General features: G+C 40.4%; 1 protein-coding gene across 13 annotated transcripts in view; it reads left to right on the forward strand.

Annotated features, from left to right (window-relative positions):
- The window catches only part of TMEM164 (transmembrane protein 164), a 159,915-nt gene that overhangs the window by 77,377 nt on the left and 66,494 nt on the right, over positions 1-16,044 (forward strand). The window contains exons 3-4 of one of the 13 annotated variants that reach the window (XM_082447730.1): positions 6,867-6,926; positions 8,782-8,945. The exons of 9 other annotated variants lie outside the window; for them this stretch is intronic. In XM_082447730.1, coding sequence (XP_082303856.1) covers positions 6,867-6,926; positions 8,782-8,945 — 224 coding nt within the window. Of the gene's footprint in view, positions 1-6,866; positions 8,158-8,657; positions 8,946-16,044 lie in introns of those variants that run through there. 3 more of the 13 variants (XM_082447732.1, XM_082447733.1, XM_082447731.1) reach the window with 3 other exon arrangements.

Here is a 16,044-nt window from a genome sequence, read left to right on the forward strand (position 1 = left end):
TAATTTAAGTTTTTGATATAGTGAATTATGCCATTAGATTTTCTGGTTTGAACTACTCTTACATTGCTGAAATAATGTAATAATATTACTATTTGTAATATATTATTGGATTCTATTTGTCAATCTTTTATTTAGAACCTGGTCTTAGTATTGATAAGTGAGATTGGAGTCATTTTTTTTAAAATTTATTTTATTTTTTTAAATTTTTGGCTGCGTTGGGTCTTCGTTGCTGCGTGCGGGCTTCCTCTAGTTGTGGCCAGCGGGGCTACTCTTCGTTGCAGTGTGCGGACTTCTCATTGTGGTGGCTTCTCTTGTTGCGGAGCACTGGCTCTAGGTGCGCAGGCTTCAGTAGTTGTGGCTCACAGGCTCTAGAGCACGGGCTCAGTCGTTGTAGTACACAGGCTTAGTTGCTCCACGGCATGTGGGATCTTCCCGGACCAGGGATTGAACCCGTGTCCCCTGCATTGGCAGGCGGATTCTTAACCACTGCACCACCAGGGAAGTCCCTGGAGTCATTTTTTATTGGATTCTTTTCATCAAGTTTAAGGATTAAAGTTATGTAAATTATGTAAAATGAACTGCAGAATTTTCCTTCTTATTCTCTGGCCTGGAATACTTTAACTGTCCTTAGAAATTGTGTGTGTGTTTTTTTAAGGTCAGATAAAACTCAACTGTGAAGCCCAAATATGATGTCTCAATGTCTTTTTCAGTTGGTAGATCCTTAATTACCTTTCCAATGTTTTATATGGTAATTCATCTATTCAAATCTTTTTGGGTCAATTTTGGTCATTTGTATTTTGCTAGGAAAATATCTATTTCTTCTAAGTTTTCAAAAATGTTGCCATGAATTTAGTTGAGCATATGCTACCCTCTTATTTTATAATTTTAAAATACTATTTCCTCATTGTAGTCATGTTTTCTTTCTTGGGCTTAACCTTGTCTGGTTTTGTGTTCTCTCTCTTATATTTTATATTTTAGTCAGATTAGTAAGCACTTTTATCTATTTTTGGTTGCTTTATAGAACATGGTTTTGCATATATTTATCCTTTTTACCTTATTTTATTTGTGTGTGTGTGTGTGTGTGTGTATATATATATACACTTAATTTTCAACTTTTTATCTTTATTGATTTCCTTTTCCTGTTTTTTTCTAATCTCTCAAGATTTATATAATTTATTTCTTTACTTTTTGTCTTCTTTAATTATAGTTTTCTATTCTACTTTGTTCACTTGATATCCCAGATTTTCCCCCATTTTATCATGAACTCACATTGTCTACAAAATTTTTAAATTAAATTTTGTATTTTGAGATAAATATATAAAATATTGTATAATAAATATATCATTATAATTTAGAAACACTTGTAAGAAAAATACAGAGAGATCCCATGTACCCTTTAACTAGTTTCCTCCAGTTGTAAACTACTACAAAACTGTGGTACGATATCACAGCCATACAGTCAAGACAAAGAATAGTTTCATCACCATGAGGATCTCTCCTGTTGCCCTTTTAAAGCCACGTCCACTACCCTCCCACCTGTGCCCTGTCCCTGACCCCTGGCAACTCATCTGTTCTCCACGTCTATAAATTTGTCATTTCAAGAATGTCAATATAAATGGAATCATACAGTATGTCACCTTTGGGATTGCCTTTTTTAAAAGAAAAATTTAGTTGAAAATCAGTGTTTTAGAAAGTAGACAGCTCTTAAAAGAATTACTCCATGTTACATTAGTATAGCTCTGTTTACTGTTTTCAAAGTACTTTGTCTTAAACGATCTTATCTAATCCTTCAAATAATGTTATGAGATAAGGAATACATTATATCCACACGACAGCTAAAGCAGTTGGGGACAAGAGATTTTAAATAACTTGGCTAAAATTACACAGTGGCAGAGTCAGGATTGGCTTTCTTCCTTTTCCTGCTAATGCTCATAATCAGGTTTACTGTGTGTCTAGTCAAGGCGGGAAACATTTAACATGAATTATCTAATTTAATCCTTCCAACAAACCTATGTGGGAGGTACAGATAGTATCCTCAGTTAGATCAAGATAACAGGCTCTGAAAGTTTATGTGATTTAAGTGGCATGTAAGTGGTGTAGGTGGGATTTGATCCAATGTCTCTCTGACTGCAGAGCCAGTGCTCCTAATCATTGCCTTATGTTGCTGAAGTGAATATTTTCCGCTCTTCTGGTACTATTGAAAGGGTTAAAAACCATGACAACATCCTATTTAAAATTTCATAAATTTCAGTGTACACAGACAGGCACTGCTGTGGGTTCATTGACTAGCACTGTCTTACCCACCTCTTGTTTTTTCTTTCGGCCCTTTGCTGTGCCAGCCACATATGAGTTTGTCTGCTTCCCAGCTAAGCAGGGGCTGGCATGCTCTTCATGGAGGGATGCCCAGTCACTGCAGGAAAGGACTATGGTGCGCCATGCTGGGCAAGGGCTGGCAGTTCTCTTTAGGGTGGGGAAGGGGCGGGACTGTCCACAGGGTTCCCACGCTGCACTTGACAATTGGGAATGACGGTTCCCCAGTGTTCTGGCTGGGTCCCAGAGTGCTTCATTTATGTGGCCCACAGTTGACATGTGACTTGCTAAGTCTGCTGCTGTAACTGGCTGCCTAAAGGAAAAGCATGCATCTAGAACGTGGAGCTAAGACTGGAAGGGGTTTCTACCTGGTCCACCACTGCAGCAACTTGGGCATATGGTGCTCTTTTGACCTCCAATGCCTAGAATTCTGGCCTGGCAGCGTTTGGACTCTTATCGCCCCCTCCCGTTCCTGGCTCCTCCGTGCTGTGGATGCTCAGATAGCAGCACCAGACTTGCTCGTTGTGTTGTGTCTGTACAGGCAGTGGTGTTGTGTGTCTCTGAGTCTGAGCCATTTCCTTCGTATTCATTTGGCTGTTTTGAGTGGCTCTCATCTTATCTACCATCTTCAATATCCAAGCCACAGAATTCTTTCTGTCACTCAGGTTTGAGTAAAACCAATATATCCTTAAGAGAACATTCTGTGCTTACTGTCCTGCTACTAGTTTCAAAAAAAGGTACCTGTCTCAGTTACCTTTAGGGAAAATACCTCGTCACATAATATGAACCAGCCTGCCTCTTGGGTTCTTAATAAATAAGATTCCCTTTTGCAACCCAAGGGAAAGGAAAGAGGGCAGGTGCTCCCCAGCTCCCCGCCACGTCTCACTGGTTGCTTTTCTTTTCCTTTCTCCTTGCCCTTTTCCTCAGTTTTTTTTTTCCCTTCAAATTTCATTATAGAAAATTCCAAACGTACGCATACTATGCTTTATTACTCATTATGTATTGTAATTTGTGAATTGTCACTTTTGTGTTCTCAGTGTTTTTATGTAAAGGTGTTTCTCCTCTTGATGATCTGCATGAGTTGTCCCCGTATAAAGAATATTAATCCTTTATCACCTTTGCAGTAAATGTTTTCCCCAGACTGCCTTCTAACTTGTTGACGATGCTTTTGATGTATATTTTACATTTTTATCGGTCACGGTGATTGGTTTCTGCACCACCTTCAGACCATGGTAATTTCTTCCAGTGCTTTTGTGCTTGAAGACTTTTAGCATTCTAAGATCAGATAGACAATCTAGTTTTTTAATGTTTTGTAAATATTTAGCTGTCAGTTTATCTAAAATTCATTTTGAACATAGTATGAGGTAGGGATATAACATTTTTCCCCGAATTGTCATTTATTTGAGCACTCTTTGTTGATTAACTATTTTCCTATGATTATTGCTGTCACATTTTTATCAAGCATAAATTCTTATATATGCTAGCATAGGGGAGCAAAATTTGCCACCCCCAAAATGTGTCTCTTTGGCATGAGGATTAATTTCGGCTGATTATTTTTAAGAGACAGAAGACTCAGGAAGTCTTTCTTTTTACCTCCCCGTTAGCTGCCTAAAGAATTTAGATAAAGGGCCTATTTCTGAAATCGAGCTATCACCAGAGATGTCTGCCGAGTATGGGCTAGGCGTGCCAGGGGAAGCTGTAGGCAGACCCTAGAGATCAGTGTCCCCTCTGTGTCCTATGTCTCTGCATGGCCCAGCAAACATTCGTGTACCAAACATTTGTTTTCCCATCTTACCCTCCTCAACTTTGAAGTCCCACGTATCTACTCTCCGCATCCTCTTTTGTCCTTAGCTGAAGATGGTATTTAAGCTGAGGATTCCAGCCATTTTGGCAAGTTTCTCAGTTCTCCTGGCTCTCTCCCATGTATACATGTTATTAAACTTTTGTATGATTTTCTCCTGTTAGTCTGTCTCACGTCAGTTGAATTCTTAGACCAGCCAGAAGAACCTAGTAGGGCAGAGGAAAATTTCTTCCTCCTTGACACTAGGGTTTATTTGGGTGGCTTGTTATATTATCCCATCGATGTCTCTGTTGAGTTTGCCACCAATATCAGACTCTTGTATTTGTAACAGCCAGCAGGCCAGATTTCTCTTCACCATTCTTCCCAGACTGTTCCTTTACTCACACTTTTTTCATAGCTAGTCTGAACCATTTTTTCCTTCCAAATGAACTTAAAATGTTTTTGTCAGACTCTTCCTCCAAATACTGTTATTTTGATTGGAATGACTAAATCTAAAATTTCATTAATGTCATTACCATAGTGAGTCTCTCTATCCAGGAAAAGACATATGGTAGATTTCTTAATTTATTCTAGGGGGTGCGTGTGGATTGTGTATCCTGCAGATTTCTCATCAACGTCATTCCTGGACAGTTTGTAGTTTATGGTATCATTTATTTATTATATTTTCAAACTAATTATTACTGGTACATAGGAAAGATTTTGATTTTTTTAATATGATTATTTTCTATTTGGCCACCATGCTTAACTCTTCTAGTAGTTTTTCAGTTGCTTCACTTGGATTATTTTGGAAATTAATAGTATCAACTCCCATATGATAACTTTATCTCCCTTCAAAGAGCAAAACTTTTTTCAAGCCTGATTGTATTAGCTAGAACTTCCAGGACAATGTTAAATAATAGTAGTACTGGCAGGAATTCTTGCCTTCTTTCTGATTTTAGTGGAAATGTTCCTAGCGTTTTCTCTATTGACTCTCATGTTGGTTGTTGGTTAAGATTAAACATCCTTTATAATGTTAAAGAATTTATTCTTAAATTATCAACCCCCCCTTTTAAAATCAGGAATGGTTGCTGAATTTAGCTAATGCTTTTTGAGAATCTGTTGAGAGGTTCATTTGGGTTTTCTCCTTTGACCTCCCCATTTGGTGCGTTACATTAATAGATTTCCTAATAACAACCTTTGTTGGATTTCTAAGGTCAGCTTTCCTTTTCCTCCGCATACTTGGGAGAGGTTCAGATTTGACCACCATACTACGAATTTGATAGATTCTGCTCTTCGCCATCTCCAATGTGAAACTTAATTCTGCTGCTACAATATTTCTTTGTAATTCTTCCTCGGTTTGCTGAGCTTTCTCTTCACTCCAGTTTGGTGTCTTTCCTTCTCAATATGTTTTTATTCCAGTGGCTTTCTACACCTGTTTCACAGAGTCCATGTTTTCTTGTATTCTCTTGAGGATGCCATTTTCTAAAATATTTCTTCTGGTTCAGACACTAAATGTAGACTTTTGTGCTTCCTCCAAGTCTTCAGAATGATACGCATTTCCCTTCTGCTGCTAGAGGTTTTCATAGGAAGCATGCTGTCTTTGGGGGTATGTTTATGCATAGTAGAAGGAGGATTTATTCATTCTTTGTTAAAGACACAGGGTATGTGGATTTCATTTGAGTATCCTCATATTCTCTTTGGTATTGGTTAGAACCCCTTCTCAGCTCCACTCCTGGTGGCCAGGTTGATGCACAGAGCTTCCAACCCATTTCCCAGTGTCTAGCAGCTTCATCTGGTGGGTTCTGCTGGACCCATATGGAATCGCTTAATCCTACTACTAGATTCTCTGACATGCTGAACATATAAAGTATGTGAAAAGCTACAGCCTCCAACATGCATTGGTGCCTGAATTTTACTTGTGAAGTCTCCCACTCCCAGAATGCAGTGTGACAGTACCAAAGCCATCACTTCAGCCCTTTTGGTTTATGGGAGGAGTCTCCAAATGGATATAGACCAGCTTTGGGCGTTGTTGGTTTCCCTTGCAGACAGTAGCCCTGTAGTGGAGGCGTGGCTGTCCAGTTTGCTGGTTGCTAGATGAACTCTGCATTGCTAAGCCATGAGGCTGACAGTGGTGTAAGGACTCAGTGTTTTACTATCTTGTTTCAGGTTTCTGCTGCACGAATTGGCCCCAGGTTGTTTTTTTTCTCATTTCAGCCTTAGGTTTATTGTTAATGGAGATTTCTTCCAGATTATTGTAACAGGATGACCATCAGTCTAAGTTTCCAGTAATTTGGGGGAGTTTTCTCATTTTCTGTATCTTGATAGGTATTTTAGTGGAAAGCTGGGAGAGGCTGTGTTAGTGGCAGTTAAGCAAATGCTATTTTAAACTAGAAATCCAGTGTGTGTGTATGTATGTATAAATGTGTGTGTGTGTATATATAAATATATATATATATATATGTATTTTAATTTTTGGCCACGCTGCGCAGCTTGCGGGATCTTAGTTCCCCGACCAGGGACCAAACCCACACCCTTGGCAGTGAAAGCGCAGAGTCCTAACTATTGGACTGCCAAGGAATTCCTTATATTTTGGTTTAGAGCAGTGGTCGGCAACCTTTTTCTATGAAGGGCCAGATAATAAATGTTTTAGGTGTCATAGGCGATATGATCTGTGTTTTAACTACATACCTGTTGTTGTAGCATGAAAGCAGCATAGACAATACTGTATGTATACAAATGAGTTTGGCTGTGTTCCAATAAAACTTTTCAAAAACAGGAGGACCGGTCGAAAAAGTTCTGGAGACGGATGACAGTGATGGTTGCACAACACTGTGAAGGTACTTAACGCCACTGAACTATATACTTAAAAACGGTTAAGATGGTAAATTTTATATTATGTGTGTTTTACCACGCAAATCACCCCCCCTCTCCCGACCCAAACGTAACAGGAGGACCATATTTTGCTGACCCTGCGTTTAGAGCCATTCGATCTAGCACACAGAAAGAGAGGAGGAGGGAATAGGAAATTCCATGTGTACAATAAGACAGGGACTTTGCCCAAAGCTCAAAGGCAGTGAGACAGATTTCTCGAGTATTTAAAAGGAGTATCATAGTTGGAGTGGGGTGGGGTTCTGGAAAGCTGCAGTTCATCCTTGTGATATCATCCCATGCTCTTTAGGGATAGAGATACCCAGAGTTTATAGTCACACTTTCTGGCATAACGATCGGAGCAGGGATTTTCTCCTCCCTCCCGAGGCTTGGGGAACCTCTGCAGCTGTTACAAGTGTTCATATCAGATGCAACTGAAAAGCCAGCCGGTCCTTCCTTCTTGGCGACTGGTGATGCTTCCTGTAGATGATCTGGTCTCTTCCCAAGGCTAGAAACTCCTAGTGTTTTGGTTATTAACCACAACAGGTTCACTGGCTAAAAAGGAGCAGCCGCTAGTCTGAGTCAGCTGTTGCTGCACCTCCTTGCCAAGATTCTTGTGCCATTAGGATTTGCTTGTCAGCTGGAGACCTGGGCCCTTCACCTCTGGAAACAATGCTGCTCTCAGGACCCCAAGCCACATTTCTCTCAGTGGTGTGGAAAACGTTCTCCAACTTCCCAGCTCTAGCCTTGGCAGCCCTCAGCGTTTCTAAGACCTGGAAAGAGCCTAAAGTCTAACCGTGGCCTCCCATCTCCCTGGGGGAAGCAGGTCTCCGGTGTGTTTAATGCTGTTCTTAGAAAAGAGTTAGCATATCCAGATCCATTTATATGATCGTGCCCCATCTGAAGCTGAAGTCGGAGGAAATCTAAGAGCTCTCTATTGCAGCTGAAAGGCGGGGCTGGTGCAGAAGGGCCACCAGTCATGTGAACTGCAGGCATGGCCAGGAGCAGCCTTGGGCAGCGCTGGGTAGTTCGGAGTTTCGTGCTCTCTGTTGGAAGGAAGATGGCATCATCACTTGGTAGCGAGCGCTCACTCCCCCTTCCCTGTCTCCATGGATCCCGCCACCACAGGGGGCTCTGAGTGCCAGTAGCCTCTTAGCAGCCAGGATGCGAAGAGCAAGCTGAAAACTGTCTTTAGAAAAGGATGGGGGGCTTCCCTGGTGGCGCAGTGGTTGAGAATCTGCCTGCTAATGCAGGAGACACGGATTTGAGCCCTGGTCTGGGAAGATCCCACATGCCGCGGAGCAACTAGGCCCGTGAGCCACAACTACTGAGCCTGCGCATCTGGAGCCTGTGCTCCGCAATAAGAGAGGCCACGACAGTGAAAGGCCTGCGCACCGCGATGAAGAGTGGCCCCCACTTGCCACAACTAGAGAAAGCCCTCGCACAGAAATGAAGACCCAACACAGCCATAAATAAATAAATTTAAAAATAAAAAAAAAAAAAAATTTAAAAAAAAAAGAAAAGGATGGGATTCTTGGTTTCACAAGGGCCTAGGAACCTCTTAGAGAAGCCAGCGTTTTGGGACGTTCCTCTCTCTGAGCTGGGGTATTTTGAAGGAATAGATGGAGGAAAAGGGAGTGACTAGCTTTGGGTTGTGATCAGCACCCGTGGCAGAGAACTCTTCCCCTGCCCCCCCCCCCCCGGTAAGAAGAGCGCGTAGCCCAGAGCTGCTTTACGTCCTCTGCCTCAGGAGGTGTAGGGTACGGGGACCCCCACCTCCCAACGCTGAACCCCTTAAATCTGCTTATTTTCATGTACCCATGGAGGGGAGTGGACCTGTGATGCAAGCAGGATTATTTGGTCATGAGTGTCTGCTGACTCAATCTGGAGAGGCTTTTGAAGGAGATGAGATGAAATTTCATCTGTGCTACAGAGAGCAGGGGTGCATTGCTGGATGGAAAGGTCTGGAGGCCGGGGGTGAGCCAAGGTAGGTGAGGGAAGCATGGGGGTGTGTGAGGGCAATTAGGACAGCCTGACATGTGATCTTGGCATTGCAAGATTGATGCCCTGTTGGCCTTGGGGCCACATGATATTATGAGAGTTCAGTAGCCCCATGACCCTCCCTTTTTCTACGTCCCATTTATTATACACTCAGATTTTTAAACAGCAGTATTCTCCCCAGGGAGACTCATATCTCTAGGACCGCCCTGAGTTCATGAGGTGGGCTCTGGCTGAAGCTGTTGTGTCTTAATGGTTTCACCATCTCAGCACCCCCTTTCCTAGTGCTCAACAGACCAGCTGCTCTGGAACCCCCAAAGCAGCAGCCTTTTGGCATCTTCACCTCAGAGGCAGCTGCTTTTTGGTCTAGCTTTGGACTCACTACTGAAAAGGGTGTTTGGGAGACTGCCTCTGACCTGAGCAGCTTTATTAAGACTGTTCCTGGCACGGGAGAGGAAGCCGTACATATGAATGCTGTAGATTTCAAAGGGAAAGATACTGGGAACCTAAAATCCGTAGTAAATAAACAGCAATTCAAGGACACCAATTTCCTTTCCGATACGGAAGCTGCTCTGGTGTCTGCGGTCCTCTGAGCCACTGCCAGCTTGCTGCCTGCAACTAGACATATGCTCCCTTAATGCACAGAAGAGGGAAGAAGCTTTCAGATTGTTCACAGGTCTCCCGTCCCCTTCCATACACAGCAGAAGCAGCCTTTCTCCCCACGTGTACATATTCAATTTTGTTCTCTCCTGGGAATTTTTGACTTCTACAGTCTTGGCCCACAGTTTCTTTCTTTTTTTTAAAAAAAAAATTTTTATTTATTTTTGGCTGTGTTGGGTCTTCGTTGCTGCACGCGGGCTTTCTCTAGTTGCGGCGAGTGGCTACTGTTCGTTGCGGTGTGCGAGCTTCTCATTGCGGTGGTTTCTCTTGTTGTGGAGCATGGGCCCCAGAGTGCACGGGCTTCAGTAGTTGCAACGCGCGGGCTCAGTAGTTGTGGCACCTGGGCTTAGTTGCTCCGCAGCATGCGGGATCTTCCCGGGCCAGGGCTTGAACCCGTGTCCTCTGCATTGGCAGGCAGATTCTTAACCACTGTGCCACCAGGGAAGTCCCTGGCCCACAGATTCTGATTCAGTATTTTCATCTCCCCAAATTCTCTCCTGGACGTCTCTCTGAAGGTTTTTGGAGCAGGGACTGCTTTTGTTTTTTTTTCTCTCTCGTTGGGCTGTTCTGCCTTCAACATGTGCTTGAATGTACGCAATTTCCCGGTAAAAGCAAGGCCGCAGATACAGATGACTTTTGCCGTCTAGGGAAGCATGAAAAGGAGTTCTCAGCAGAGGAGCGGGGACTGATCATTTTGGGCCTCTTTGTACTTTGTCAGCACACCTAATCCTTTTGGAAGCCAAGTGCAGAATCTACTGTGCTAATTATTGGGCAAAAGTAATTCCAGGAGGGAAAAACAGTACAGGATAATAGATAAGGTTTGGGTAAGCTGTGTAGGAGCTGTTCAGTGGGTAATGAAAAAGTAGGGGGAATTCCCTGGCGGTCTAGTAGTTAGGATTCTGCGCTTCCACTGCTGGGGGCACGGATTCAGTCTCAGGTCGGGGAACTAAGATACTGCATGCCGCACGGTGCGGCCAAAAAAAAAAAGAGAGAGAGAGAGAGAAAGAAAAAGGAAAAAAAAAAGAAAAGAAAAAATAGACGTTTCATTCTCATTATAAAAGTAATCCCGTCACTATAAGGAAAACATCAAGTGTTACAGAACAATAAAGAAGAAAATAAGAATAACTGATAATTCCTCGGTTAATATGTTGGTATAATTTCCTCCCAGTCTTCTGTGTATATATGCCCATTATGAAAAACAAAATTGGGATTATTTTAGACATGCTACTTTGTAATATAGTAAAAGTTAATATGCTATGATTGTTTCCCAGTGTCATTAAATATTCTTCTAAACATGATTTCTAATGACTGCATAGTATTTCATCATTTGAATGGACATAATATGTATTTAAACCGTGCCCTGTTATTCGACATTTGGTTTGTTGGATAGATATGATTTGTGGAATCTTGAAGACAGCAGTGGAAGTAGATGGCTTTAGGTTATAGTTCTGCTATTTCCTAAGCCTTCGGAGCAAGGCTTAAATCTTAGCATCATTTCCTCATTTGTCAAAGAAGGCTACGAATAGTAACTACTTCTTTGGTGGTGACAATTAGATGAGAGGTGATCCATGTTAATCTCTTAGCGTGAAACCTAACATAGACTAAGTAATCAATAGGTGTTAATAATATATAGAATTATCCTTGTCCTGACGCTTCACCATCTGTGTACTAACTTAACTGTTAGAATTAGGATCCCAGGGAAGGAAAATTGCTTTCATGCAGATAAGTAGAATTTCAGAATGAAAACTGCCTTCGGATAAGTAACCCTTTTCATTAGTTGAGAACTTTCCAGATGGGGCCTTTGGCCAACTTCATGAAATTCACAGGAAGAAAGGTTTTGGAGCCTCTGCAGTTGTGTAGCCCCATTTGGTCCAGAACAAGGAAGTGGGAAACCGCCAGTTGCAACCAGGAAGTTTATCTTCGTGCCCACAGGCAAAGCCAGCCAAGCCTTCCTGTTATACTTGTTTGGTTTTCTTTACTCGTTTTTTATTTTCCAACTTTTATTCTGAAATTTTTCAAACATATGGAAAGGTGAACAGGGCAGTACACCAAGCACGGCTATGACCTCCACCTAGATTCAGCGGTTTTTGGCATGCTTTCTGATAAGTGAGTTAAAAGATGTAAGATCCTAACTGCATTCCCTGCTACATGACAGGCTTGTGCTGTGGGACCTCACACAGCGAGCAAAACGTATATACTCTGAGACCAAGGGCTTACGGAAACAGAAGTTCAGAATGGAAGGACCCTAGGCTCTGGGATGATAGAAATGTATCTATTGTTTTTATAATACAAATAACAGAAAGCAAATCTTAACGTAGCTCCTGGCTGAAGGGAAAAATGTCGAGCCAGACTTCAATCAACATGACAATGTATAAATAACTTCTAATATATTCATATAATTGAATAATATACAGCAGTGAAAAACGGACTAAGTGTGTTAACATGGCCAATTAGAAGAAGCCATGTTGAATGAAACGTAATTTGCAGAAGGGGATGGATATGCATGTATACACACACACACACACACAGTAGATCATTTATCATTTATTTAATGGGATAGACGTGAAACAACAATGTATATGGTTTGTGGATATATACAAATGTAATGTATAAAAACATAGGAAGGACTCCAACTCCTTCAGAATAAAGGCTCCATCTGGTTAGGGAGTAGAGGAGATGAATGGTATTCAGGAAGGTTACACGGAACTTCAACTAAATCAGTAATGTTCAAATTTATTAAAGTGGGATGCTGGACGCAGAGGTTCTTTTTATATTATTTTTATACTTTTCTGTATGTTGGAAAATTTTAGTGTTAAAACTAGAGGGAAAAGCACTATTTAAAAGGCTTAGAGTCTAGGATCACTTATTTTGTAGGTGTAAAAGCTGAGGCTGGGAGAGTTGAGTGTTTTGCTTCTCATATATTTTTGAATTTTATTTAATTATCATACAGTAGAGTTGACTTTTTGGCGTACAGTTCTATGAGATCTTTTTTCATTTTGTATTATGATAAAATACACTTAACATAAAATGTAACATCTTAACCATTTTTAAAGTGTACGGTTCAGTGGCATTAAGTACACTTATGTTGCCGTGCAACCATTACCACCATCCATCTCCAGAACTCTTTTCATTTTGCAAAAACTGAAACTCTGTACCCATTAAGCAATAAATCCCATTACCTCCTATCCCCAGTCCCTGGCAACCAGCATTTCTGTCTTTACGATTTTGACTACTCTAAATAGGTACCTCATACAAGTGGAATCATACAGTATTTGTTCTTTTGTGACTGGCTTATTTCACTTAGCAAAATGTCCTCAAGGTTCATCCATGTTGTAGCATGTGTCAGAATGTCTAAGGCAGAATGATTTTTCATTCTATGTATATAGCATATTTTGTTTATCCATTCACCTATTGATGGACACTTGGGTTGCTTCCATGTTTTAGCTATTGTAAATAATGCTGCTATGAACATCAGTGTACAAATATCCCATAGAACCCCTGCTTTCAATTCTTTTGGGTATATGCCCAGAATTGGAATTGCTGGATCATATAGTAATTCTATTTTTAATTTTTTGAAGAACTGCCATACTGTTTTACACAGCAGCTGTACCATTTTACATTCCCACCAACAGTGTATAAGAGTTCCAATTTGTCCATATCTTTGCCAACATTTGTTGTTTTCTGTTTTTGATAGTAGCCATTCTAGTGGTGTGAGATAGTATCTTATTATGATTTTGATTTGCATTTCATTTTCTACTTTCCCTTGTGATTTCTTCTTTGATCCATTGATTGTTTAAGAATGTATTTAATTTTCACAAATTTGTGAATTTTCCCATTTTTCAGTTGACCCTTGAACAACATGGGTTTGTACTGCATGGGTCCACTTATACAGGGATTTTTTTCAATAAATACTACAGTACTATACAATCTGCGGTTGGTTAAATCTGTGAACATGGAACTTTGGATATGGAGCGCCAACTATAGAGTTATATGCAGATTTCCGCTGCTTGGGGTATTGGTGCTCCTAAAACACCCCCCGCCCATGTTGTTCAAGGGTCAACTGTACTTCTGTTAATGATTTCTAACTTCATCCTGTTATGGTTAGAGAAGATATTTTGTGTAATATCTATCTTTTAACATCTGTTGAAGCTTAGTTTGCCACCTAACATATGGTCTATCCGGGAAATGTCCCAAATGCACTTGACAGAATGTGAATTTTGTTGTTGTTGGGTAAAGTGTACTCTATATGTTTGTTAGATCTAGTTGGTTTATTGTGCTGTTCAAGTCCTCAAATTTCTTGCTTTTCTTCTGTCTGACTGTTCTGTTACTGAGAGTAGAGTATTGAAGTCTCCAACTGTTATTGTAGAACTGTCTATTTCTCCCATCAACTTGGTCATTTTTTCTTCATATATTTTGATGGCCTGTTATCAGGTACCAACATGTTTATAATTGTCATATCTTCTTGCTGTATTGAACCTTTTATTAGTAAATAATTTTTTTCTTCGTCTTATAAACTCTTTTTATTTGGGCAGACATTTATTTATTTATTTATAAATTTTTATTTATTTATTTTTTGGCTGCGTTGGGTCTTCGTTGCAGCACGCAGGCTTTCTCTAGTTGTGGTGCGTGGGGGCTACTCTTTGTTGCAGTGTGCAGGCTTCTCATTGTGGTGGCTTCTCTTGTTGTGGAGCATGGGCTCTAGATGCACGGGCTTCAGTAGTTGCAACATGCAGGCTCAGTAGTTATGGTGTGCAGGCCCTAGAGCATGTGGGCTTCAGTAGTTGTGGTGCGTGGGCTCTAGAGTGCAGGCTTAGTAGTTGTGGCACACGGGCTTAGTTGCTCCGTGGCATGTGGGATGTTCCCAGACCAGAGATCAAACCTGTGTCCCCTGCATTGGCAGGTGGATTGTTAACCATTGTACCACCAGGGAAGTCCTGTAAACTCTTTTGATTGATAGTTTATTTTGTCTGATATTAGTATAGCCACCTCTGCTCTCTTGGTTACCATTTGCATGGAATATCTTTTTCTGTCCTTTCACTTTCAATCTATTTCTGTCTTTGGATCTAAAGTGCGTCTCTTGTAGACAGCATACAGTTGGATCATATTTTTTTTTAATCCTTTCTGCCAATCTCTGTCTTTTGATTGGAGAGTTTAATCCATTTACATTTAAAGTTAGTACTGATAAGCAGGGGCTTCTGTCATTTTGCTATTTGTTTTCTATATGCTTTATAACTTTCTGTCACTCATTTCCTGCATTACTGTCCTCTTTTGTGTTTAGCTGATTTTTTTTGGTAGTGTAACAATTTAATACTCTAATCATTTCTTTTTGCATATATTCTCCAACAATTATCTTGGTGGTTATCATGGGGATTACATTTAGCATCCTAAAGTTATAATATTTTACATTGAATTTATTAGCTTAATTTCAGTAATATACAAAAACTCTGCTCCTTTACAGTTGCATCCCCACCCCTTTCAGTTAGTGATGTCACAAAGTTATATCTTTATACATGTATGCCCCCAAACTTAATCTATTTAAATGCATTAGTCTCTTAAATTATGTAGAAAACAAAATGTGGAATTACAAACCAAAGTTACAGTAACACTAGCTTTTAGACTAATAATTGTGTTTTTAAAAATGTATTAATCTCTTAAATCATGTAGACAAAATTAGAGTTACAAACTGCTGTTACACTAGTACTTGCTTTTATAATTGCCCATGTATTTTCCTTTACTGAGATCTTTATTTCTTCATACAGCTTTGGGTTACTGTCTGGTGTTCTTTCATTTCAACCTGCAGGACTCCCTTTAGCATTTCTTGCAGGGCAGGTCAAGTCATAACAAACTCCCTCAGTTTTTGCTTTTCTGGAAATGTCTTAATTTCTCTCTCAATTTTGAAGGATAGTTTTGTTGGATATAGGATTCTTGGTTGACAGGCCCCCCACACACACCTGTTTAGCACTTTGAATATGTATCTGCCCATTGCCCCACTGCCTTCTGGCCTCCAAATCTGATGAAAAATCAAATTACTCTATCAGTGTGGGTCTATTTCTGGACTATTCTGTTTCGTCGTTTGATGTCTTTTCTTGGCCAGATTGTTTTGATTGCTATAATTTTATATAGTAAGGCTTACAGTCAGGTACTGTGATTCTTTCATCTACCTTCTACTTTTTCAAAATTATTTTAGCTATTCTTTCTTTGCCCTTTCATATACATTTCAGAGTCAGTTTGCCTGTATCTACAAAATATCCTGCTGAGATTTTGATCAGAATTGCATTGAATCTATAGATAATTTTGGGGGGAATTGACATTTTCCTTATGATGAGCCCTTTAATCCTTGAACATGGTATGTCTTTTTATTTGTTAGATCTCTGATTTCTTTAATCAGCCTTTTGCAGTTCTCAGTGTACAGATTCTGTACATATATT

The sequence above is a fragment of the Balaenoptera physalus genome (genome assembly GCF_965194825.1).
Source record: "Balaenoptera physalus genome assembly, chromosome: X".
Classification (NCBI taxonomy): Eukaryota; Metazoa; Chordata; class Mammalia; order Artiodactyla; family Balaenopteridae; genus Balaenoptera; species Balaenoptera physalus.